This window comes from Salvelinus fontinalis, chromosome 12 (genome assembly GCF_029448725.1).
Source record: "Salvelinus fontinalis isolate EN_2023a chromosome 12, ASM2944872v1, whole genome shotgun sequence".
Lineage (NCBI taxonomy): Eukaryota > Metazoa > Chordata > Actinopteri > Salmoniformes > Salmonidae > Salvelinus > Salvelinus fontinalis.
The window spans coordinates 14964660-14974999 of record NC_074676.1 but is presented as its reverse complement, the minus strand read 5'-3'; the positions used below and the strand labels follow the sequence as shown (position 1 = coordinate 14974999).

The following is a 10340-nucleotide window of genomic DNA, read 5'->3' as shown; positions in this document are numbered from 1 at the left end:
ACGCACTGGCGACACCGTGCGCTGAACCGCATAACACGGTGCCTGACCAGTGACGCGTTGCTTATAATAAGCACGAGGAGTGCGCTCAGGTCTGCTACCTGGCTTAGCCACACTCCTCTCTAGCCCCCCCCAAAAAAAATTCTGGGGTTGCCTCTCGTACCTGTCCCGCTGCCGTGCTGCCTCCTCATATCGCCGCCGCTCAGCACTCGCTTCCTCCAGCTCAGCTTTGGGGCGGCGATACTCCCCAGCCTGTGCCCAGGGTCCTTCTCCATTCAAGATCTCCTCCCATGTCCATGAATCCTGGGATTTCTGCGGTTGCTTTCGCTGCCCTTTTCCCCGCTGCTTGGTTCTGGTAATTTGGTGGGTGGTTCTGTAACGAAACTCTAAATCTTCCTCCTCCTCAGACGAGGAGAGGAGAGAGGGATCTGAAGACCAATGTGCAGCGAGGTATGATGCCATAATAAATTTATTTACAAGACGAAAAACGAACACGAACTACACTTGAAATGATACAACATAACAAACGACGTAGACTGACCTAAACATGAGAACTTACATAGACACGAAGAACGCATGAACAGGAACAGACTACATACACACCGAAACAGTCCCGTGTGGTACGAAATAACATACAGACACGGAAGACAACCACCCACAAACAAACAGTGTGAATGCCCTACCTAAATATGACTCTTGATTAGAGGAAAATGCAAACCACCTGCCTCTAATCAAGAGCCATACCAGGCAAACCAAAACCAACATAGAAACGAATAACATAGACTGCCCACCCAAAACACATGCCCTGACCATAAACACATAAAAACAACATAAAACAGGTCAGGACTGTTACACACACAACATAGAATTCCCACCCAGCTCACGTCCTGACCAACACTAAACAAGCAAAACACATACGAACTCTGGTCAGGATGTTACACAAACCCTATAAGTTCCAGAGTTTTACCTGGTTAGGTTACCAGATCAGGAAAAACTACAGGCCCCAGAATGTTGTTTTCACCACACCACTCTGGGACCTGTGTTGCCACCTCTGGCTCAAGTTAAGTGATGCCTTAATCCTTTCCCTGCAGTCTATTGGCAAGATGTATAGTCAGTCATGAATCATTCCAAGCACTGGAAACTGAATTCAATCCCCATTCTGGAACTGGAAATAGAGATTCTCACAGCTTTAACGTCTACATTAAATCTTGAATTTGGAATTACTCCTCAGAATGCTCCTCTGCATTCTGACACTTCCCAAATGGTCTAAGCTGGTATCAAGTGTTTTTGATCAGGCTTATAGTCTTTCAGAACTGTGTGGTTTTCCCGTGTTCATTGCATTTGTATCCTTTGTATCAAACGAGCCTACAGCATGCAAAGCCTTGGTTGTGAACTTTTATGGTGTGCAGGAAAATGGGCTCACAGCACAGGGGATCTGCGTTCAAATAAATAAAAGAAACCTTGAAAGGGTTAGAGGTCAAAGGTTAAGGGGCAGAGGTGCGATGACCCCAGCAGGATCTGCTCTCTATAGAAATGTAATTCTTTCCGCAGTGTCCCTCTCGCTTCTCGCCCAGCCCCCACTGTGTTCCCAGTCTTCCCACTCCTGGCAAGTGATTGGAGTAAAAATCAGCTCAGAGGATTTGAAAAGATTTGGGCTCCTTTGTTGACATCAAACTCAAAATGTAGGTTTAAAGTGGCAATCTGCAGTTTCTACATCCAATTTTGGACTTATAAATTAATGATATGTACCCCTTGATTTTTGAAGAATATACTTATAAATGCGTCATTATCTCAGTTTAATTGTCATACATCATTAGAACACAAAATATAATCTTGTTTTACTCCAATGTTAAAGTAAATATAAACAAACACTAAATAGCCTCAAAACATGGTTAAAACTACAATTGTAATATCATGCATGGTAAGTCTTTGCATCCATAGATATGTTTATGAATTTGAGAGTAGTTACATTTCTCCAGCCCCATCCCTCAGCTTTTTACCGAAACATGGGCGTGGAGAACGCTTTGTTATTGTTTCAACTACTGATTTCCGCTTTAAGGCAGGGGGAGTTGTGCAATGACATGCTACACCAAATATTGAACTAAAAGCTACTATGTGGTGATACTTTTACGCAAGCCAAACTGCAAGTAAATTAAGATGTGTCACGCCCTGACTTTAGTTATATTTGTTTTCTTTATTTTTTGGTTAGGTCAGGGTGTGACAAGGGTGGTTTGTTTAGTTTTTGTGTTGTCTAGGTTTTTTTTCCCTTGTCTAGGGTTTTTGTTTATCTATGGGGATGTTGTATGGTCTAGGAGTATGTAGGTTTATGGTGGCCTGAATTGGTTCCCAATCAGAGACAGCTGTTTCTCGTTGTCTCTGATTGGGGACAATATAAAAGTGAAATGATCAAAAGGTGAAATATGGTGATGTGATGATGGCTGTGTATAGAGATGTGAAAGGCCGCTAAGCCAGATGGGATTGGGGAGTCTTAGGTTGCCATTTTCCATGTTGGTTTGGTGGGTAGTTGTTTTCTGTTTTGTGTGAGTACCTGACAGAACTGTTGCGTTTTGTTCCACTTTTGTTTTTTTGTTTCAGTGTTCAGGTTATAATAAACATCATGAACACGTACCACGCTGCGCTTTGGTCTACCCCTTCTTCCTCAGACGAACATCATTACAAGATGTGTGGTGTCATTGCATTGTAATACTGAACACTCCTCTGAAAATGTATTGATCAACATTTCCAAAGCACGATCAGTGTTTCATCAATATCAAGAAATAATAGCAACATTTGTATCAGTCAGGCAAGTTCGTTTGGAGAATTCCAGTGGAAAGAAACTAGCCTGGCCAAAACTATGAGGTTGAACAAGGTTTCTAGGCTATACACAAACAGACTGCAAAACAGTGACATGTTTATTACAATGGTATGTGTTTGAGAGAAGAGAAGAATGAAGAAATAAGAACACGGTCCACATTTTGATTGGGGTTTTCAAAATTATTTATGTGGCAGCAAATAATTCCACATACATATCAGTTTAAACTGGAACAGTTGTCACCACAGAAGTTGTCGAGTGCTTTTATTTACAGAAAAAAAGTGACTAGAGTTCATATATGTTACACTTTGATATTTGTTCCTTTTTATTCCTACCCATAGGGTAATAGGTCCACAGTAGCTTTGAGTGCATTATGAAACACACAAACCTAGGTTAATGTTTCCTTCACTATCCATACAGAAATGAACAAAATACCAACCGTAACACAGAAAACCAAACAAAAAAAGAACAACATGTTACAAAGTTACAGAAAATACATCTATAGTATCTCCTCCTCCTCTCACAAATACAGCAACAGAGCTTGTGACAAAGCACACAAATAATCTGGCTGAGGCACAGCACTCCAGCGGGGAAACAATAAGGCAATCCATCCTGGGTTGTATTCATTAGCCACCAAACTGAAGAAAACAGACTGAAATAGGGAATGACAACCTGAACCCAATAAGAAACACTATATTAATTTTCCGTTGCAAAATGTATTGCTCTGTTGTGCCGTAATGAATACGACCCTGGTTCTGCAGCAGGCTGAAGCTTGTCTTCTGAACAGCGTCTGAGAGGCCTGCTCTGAGCCCACACAGGCAATGAGGTGGTGCTGACCAAGTGAAAACAGCGTACGTCGTTAAGAGACTGTACTGATGTCAGCCACAGTGGACAACGTTAACAGAGTTACATTGGTTGCGTACATTAGTGGCTGAGTACAGGGAGGGAGGGGTGATGAGTGTTTTTTGACTTGGTACAGATGTAGGATCTTAATTTGACCAGTTTCTCACTGCAGGAAAATAATTCTGCAGCATTTCTGTAAGGTTGGATACATTTTTTTGTTAAGGCAAATCATTTTGAAGTGGAAATTACAAATTCTAGAAGCCTTTTAAAACCTTTTAATACACTACACATTTGCATTTACTACTGTGCAGGATATCTCCTGCAGCAACAGGGTGATAAAACTAAGATCCTACATCTGTAGGTCGACTGCAGGGATGGGGGTTCATCGATTGCACAGGCACAGCTGTGTAGTCCACACTGCACACTTCCATATGTGAGATTATTCCGACTGCCTCCGTTTGCACTGCCATCTTCTGCAAACAGCTCCACCATTGAGATGATTGCTGCCCTGAACAGACTAGGCCTACGCCACAATATTCTGATTGTGTAATGTGAGAAGAAGTCCTGAATCTTAGCTTGGTTCTCTGTGCTGTGGCCTGTGGCTCAGGTAACCCAGTGTTGCTACTCTGCAGCCTCTCTCCCCTACCATTACACTTATACTCCTGATTAGGTGCCTCTGGGTCGTGTTGGAGAAAGGCAGTGGGACGTTTGCATCCATAGGCTTGGCAGGCAGGCTGCATGGGCATGACTGTGCCCAGGGGAGCTCCTCTCTCTGAGGGCTGAATTGAAAGCCTACTTGGCCCAGCCTGTAGTGGCCTCTCCGTTGATGTAGGCGAAACCGGGAAAGTGTTGAGAGTGTTCATACTCAGAGTTCCTGCGAGGGGCCAGGGGGGAGTACATATCTCCAGAGGCGGCGTAGCGGGAGGAGTGTATAGGGGGACTGGTGTAACAGCTGTTGGCCGGTGAGACATCAGCCCACCGGGGGGTCACAGGCGTAGGGTGCAGCCGAGGAGTACCTCCCATCAAGCAGGGCTCCATCCGTGACATCTGGCTGTTGAGTGGGTACTGCCAAACACAAGAGAATCTTGGGTGTTAGGGTTATGGTATTATACTGTATGTAACATGTATGTATTATATCTAGGGCTGGGTTTTTCCCTGAACACATGACCTGACCGAAGAAACCCCCCGCCCCTAATAAGGCTATAGCTGGACTCCAGAGTTTTTCCTGGTAACGTAACATTACGGGGCAAAACTACTGGCCCTTATGTAATAAATGATATGTAACATAACACAAATCTTTGATTTCTCTCTAACACTATGAAGTTTATAATTCATAATAAACGTCAACAGTAGAACCCCTATGCACACCAAAACGTTGTAAATGATGGACATAAATAAGTCACTTCCTGAAACTGAGATGAGCGTTGGACTAGGATAAGTGGTCAGCCGGTAGTATTTTCGTTGCCCAGGGTGACTGACGACTAACAGCACAGACAGAATGAGCTCCTCTTACAAAATATTTGGGACTGGTCAAGAAATCCAACAAAGTGTCCCATTTGTGTCTTCTCCTTCCCTTCCTCTTGAGAGATCCTCTCAGACCCACTCAGACAAAGCGCACACATTGTGCCCGATTTAAGTTCAGAGTAGGGCGGACAAAAGTGGAAGTAAAAGTCTTTCCTCTTTATCCCACTAAATATAAACACACAGGCAACAGTCGGTTTGATTATGAGGGATGGTGGAACGGAAAAAGGCTGTCATCACGGGTCAGGGTGGCTCAGCGACCTCTTGTTCATGCTGAAAAGAGACCATTGAATAACAATATTTTAATAAATACCCCCCTAACCTGGTCTATGGGGTCTATGGCCACTGGCTCAGAGAGGTGAAGAGACTATTGAGTGGTGGGAAGGGGAGGCACAGCAGAGCAGAGAACAGGGACCCAGGCCACTGGCTAGACCATCTTTCACTGTCTGCTGCTTCCGCTGATGTGGATTAGAGGGGCGGCAGGTTTGAATCACCAAGCCGACTTGGTGAAAAATCTTTCGATGTGCCTTTGAGCAAGGCACTTAACCTCAATTGCTTCTGTAAAGGTGTCAGCATGCTTCAGTTCGGCTAGGAGAACCGAACAAGTGTGCTTGCATAATCCCTTAAAAGACCATTGGAAAACGAGAAAAAAAGCGTCAATAGTACTGTTTGTCCATTTTGAGACGCCGTAGCCAGTATACACTTCTTCGAAATAGTCCAAATTAATCTAAGATAACTCAAGAAATCTGTCATTAATTATGACGTTTCTGCAGAGGAGATCTTAGTCACGCAATTTTACATTAAATAAGATGTTTGGTGCAGTATTTCTCAATGAAAGAATTTGCATGAAAACGAGTCGTCTCTTCTTGAATGACAACAAAGACTTTATTGAAGAATCCCTATTGTTGACCAATCACCGACGAATGGGCGTAGACTTCGGCTACCACTTCTTGTGTACCTGAACAGCCGAAAAAAACATTACCTAAGTCCAAAACGAACAGAAACGTCACACAATGTTTTCATAATATATGCATGAACTCTTCCGAACTGTTTGGGCTTGGAAGCATGCGGACGCCTTAAGTCGCTCTGGATAAGAGAGGAGAGGGGAATTCAGACTACTGACGACCAGCTGATCTCCTCCCACTACAAAGACGGGGGAGGCTGGAGGAACCTTGACAGGAAATTACCATCAGAAGGGTCAACTCACACCACTCGCTGCTATGGCTAAAGGCATCAGTATGCTTCAGTTCGGCTGGTGCCTAGCTGAAATCGGCTAGCAGAACTGAGCAAGCGCGCTCGCATAATCCCTTAAAAGACATTCGCTTGAAATATGAGAAAAAAGTGGCAATAGTACTGTTTGTCCATCTTGAGATGCCATAACCACTTCCTCAAAATAGTCCGAATTAATCTAAAATAACTCAAGAAATTGGACCAACATTTTTACGTTTTTTTCCGAGGATTTCTTAGTCACGCAGTTTTACATCTAACTAAGATGTTTGGGGCAGTATTTCTCAAAGAAAAAATGTGCATGAAAATGAGTCGTCTCTCATTGAAGGACAACAAATACTTTATTGAAGAATCCCTACTGTTGACCAATCACCAATGAGGGGGTGTAGACTTCGGCTACAGACTTCGGTTTGCCTCTAGAAAAAAATGTGTGTACCCGAACATCGGAAAAAACCCTCACTGAAGTCCAAAATGAACAAAAACGTCACAAAATGTCATCATAATGTATGCACAAACTCTTCCGAACTGTTTCAGCTGGGAAGCATGCAGACGCCATAACAGTGTATGAGCTCCACCGACACCAACACCACCACAATGCCGCTGCACCCTCCTCCTCTCGCCTGCTCTTGCTGGATTCCTCTCTCTCTCTTCTTTCACACTCACTCTTGTATACCCCCCCGGCATGCCATGCTATAGAGTGTGTTTTGCATACTAACGAGCCCCGTTCTCATTTACACATCCTGTTCATATTAACATTCCTCTCTGATTTACCGCCTTGTGTAAAATTCAACCGTACAAAAGCTAGGATAGAATTGACGCCTCGCCTACAACCCAACCAGGAATATCACATCTATATTACATAGGGATGTGAATAGATATCAGAGGGAGGTCTTTAGTGGCACGTTGAAGAAAAATAAACAAGTATGCCTTCTGTGTCATTCTGCCTGATTCAATGCCATATATGTCAGTGGGTCTAGCGCCTCTGTAATAATGTACTATGGTTTTTAGGTGATTTCACAGCTTTTCTCTGTCAAATAACTCAGCAGACTGTCAAAATGTTCTCTTTGTAATGGATTTGATACAGTGTTTCACTGGCTTTCTTCCCTCTCTGCTCTGACGTCAATGAAATACAATGGAGTCCACTCCAGGACCCAAGCCAAGAACAACTATTGTCACCAACAAAGTCTTGCAGGTGTGGTGAACTGTGTGAAAAGTTGGAATTATTGACTCTGTGGCTAAATTTCAGCATTATCAAACAGCTCAGAAAGATATATGTTGGATGACAAAGGGTCTAAAAGTGTTGAGCAAATATAAAGTCAATCTTGGCAACCAGAACCAAATGTGTGTGCTCTGAGAGACTAATATCAAGCTAATGTAAGCTAATGCTTTTCAACTGGATGTGCATAGTACAGTATAAAGTTACAGAATTTTCTCCACTGTGATTCCATCCAGTATACACCGTTAGCAGATTCTCAGGTGAATGTAGGTGATATGGTCTGATTTGTAATTTGGGAGTCCAAGTTTGGACTGACCTGTGCAGAAGTGCGGTGGTAGGCGGGATAATGGAGGGGGGCAGGAATGCCCGGTTCATGGGCCAGACTGGGGTACTGGCTCTGGATGGAGTGGGGGTGCTGGTTGGAGTAGCTTCCGTAGTTATAGCTCCCAGTGAACCTGGAGAGCACGCACAAAAACAGGTCAACATCATGTATTCAATGTAGTACTTTAAATGTTTTCCATACATTTTTTTGTAAGAAATCAGATAACCCCTCTATGAGAGCTCAAAACCCCTCTATGAGAGTTATAACCCCTCTATGAGAGCTCATAATGCCCCTATAAGACCTTATAAGCACCCTATGAGAGCGCATAACCTCTCTATGACAGCTCATAACCCCTCTATGACAGCTCATAACAACCCTCTATGAGAGCTCATAAGAGCCCTCTATGAGAGCTCATAACAGCCATCTATGAGAGCTCATAATCCCTCTATGAAAGCTCACCCGTGCTCATCCCTGTGTGCGTAGACTGGCAGTCGATGGGCGGAGGAGGGAGGGGGCACTGGGGCACCACTGCGCATGCAAGGCTGCTGCTGTCCGCCCTCAGAAGGGGTGCCGCCTGACGTTGTCACTGTGTACGTAAGGGACCAGGTATATGACTGAACAGCTCCTGGCACACACACGTAACACATACACACACAGAGACAAAGGGATTGGCACAGAGGAATCTACCTTGCCATGACCCTTAGAAACCAACCCAATGCATGAGCACAGGCAGGATATGCCCATTCTAATAAATCATTTAATTCAACTGCTATGTATTAATTAATTAATCTGACATGATGTACTTTGTTGTATATAATCGTAACATTACCTACAGAACATGACCACAGACATGTGGGATTGCTTCTATAGTATTGTAGCTCCAGTCTAGTATTAGCTCAATAACCAGGCAACACTCCCCACTTACAGATTCCCTCCCCAGTCCCCCAGTGTTGCTGTCTGTCTCTCTCACCTGTGGTGGCTGTGGCCCCTGTGTACTCTGGGGACTGGGCAGCAGCGGGGGAGCTGGCGGCTGGGACCCCCACTGAGGTGACAGACTTGGCCGGGGAGAAGGGCCCTGGGGACGTGGATGTGGGCGTGGTCTCCGTCAGCATCATCTCTTCCTCTTGCTCAGCTATAACAAGGGGTCAGAGGTCAATAAACTATTCGAGAGACAGCAGGTTCTTATGTCCTCAAGAGTCAGTGTACTTCATACAGCATTCAATATCAGTACTGTCAAAATACATGTAGTTTTTGTTGTTGTTGTTAAAATGCATTTCTGGTTGTTTTTGTAGCAGCAGCAATACTGATGGTAGTATGACAGGTCATTCCCAAAGTCCTATACAGAAGTTTTAGCAATATTATTAGTAGTAGTAATAGTAGGAGTAAAAGGTAAAAGTAGTAGAAATTGTAGTACTAGTAATTGTGATTGTAGTAATACTAATAGTTGCAGTGGCAATGCAGTGCTGTAGTAGTAGTAGTATTGGAAGCAGTTCCCTTAGTAGTTGTTGACAGGGTGGGGGTCTGACCTGTGTTGCCCTCTGCCTTCATGGACCTCATGAGCTCATTGGCCCTCTCCTGGCAGTGCAGGGACTCCAGCAGGTACAGCACATAGTCATCAAACATCAGGTGGATCAGGTGGAACGAGCCTACAAACAGGAAGACAGACAGAGAGGTGATATTAAAGTTTCTGTATATTGACATACGCAGCTTAACAAAGCTAGTTTCAAGGGCACATTTCAATTATTCGCTTTTATCATCTAGACAGTACAGATGCATCAAAGCTGGGACCGAGAGACTGATAAACAGCTTCTATCTCCAGGCCATCAGACAGTTAAACAGTCGCCACTGGCCGGCCTCCGCCCAGTACACTGACGTGAACTTTCGTCTATGTTACTAGCCAGCTACCACCTGGTACTCTACCCTGTACCTTATAGACTGCTTTGCCCTATGTACAGTACGGAAGTTTACATACACCTGAGCCAAATACATTTAAACTCAGTTTTTCACAATTCCTGACATTTAATCCTAGTAAAAATGCAATGTCTTAGGTCAGTTAGGATCACCACTTTATTTTAAGAATGGGAAATGTCTGAATAATAGTAGAGAGAATGATTTATTTCAGCTTTTACTTCTTTCATTACATTCCCAGTGGCTCAGAAGTTTACATACACTCAATTAGTATTTGGTAGCATTGCCTTTAAATTGTTTAACTTGGATCAAACGTTTCGGGTAGCCTTCCACAAGCTTCCCACAATAAGTTGGGTGAATTTTGGTCCATTCCTCCTGACAGAGCTGGTGTAACTGAGGTAGGTTTGTAGGCCTCCTTGCTCACACACACTTTTTCAGTTCTGCCCACAAATTCTCAATTCTAGGATTGAGATCAGGGCTTTGACATTGTTGTT

At 43.7% G+C, this 10340-nt stretch overlaps 1 protein-coding gene across 2 annotated transcripts in view; it reads right to left on the bottom strand.

Moving 5' to 3' along the window:
* Positions 1-2948: 2948 nt before the first annotated feature.
* Positions 2949-10340, bottom strand: part of LOC129866859 (transcription factor RFX4) — a 29240-nt gene continuing 21848 nt past the window's right edge. Inside the window, exons 14-18 of one of the 2 annotated variants that reach the window (XM_055939844.1) lie at positions 9465-9584; positions 8909-9070; positions 8398-8563; positions 7933-8071; positions 2949-4717 (exon numbers count right to left, since the gene is read on the bottom strand). In XM_055939844.1, coding sequence (XP_055795819.1) covers positions 4445-4717; positions 7933-8071; positions 8398-8563; positions 8909-9070; positions 9465-9584 — 860 coding nt within the window. In that variant the 3' untranslated portion in view covers positions 2949-4444. The remainder of the gene's footprint in view (positions 4718-7932; positions 8072-8397; positions 8564-8908; positions 9071-9464; positions 9585-10340) is intronic. The other variant, XM_055939845.1, reaches the window with a different exon arrangement.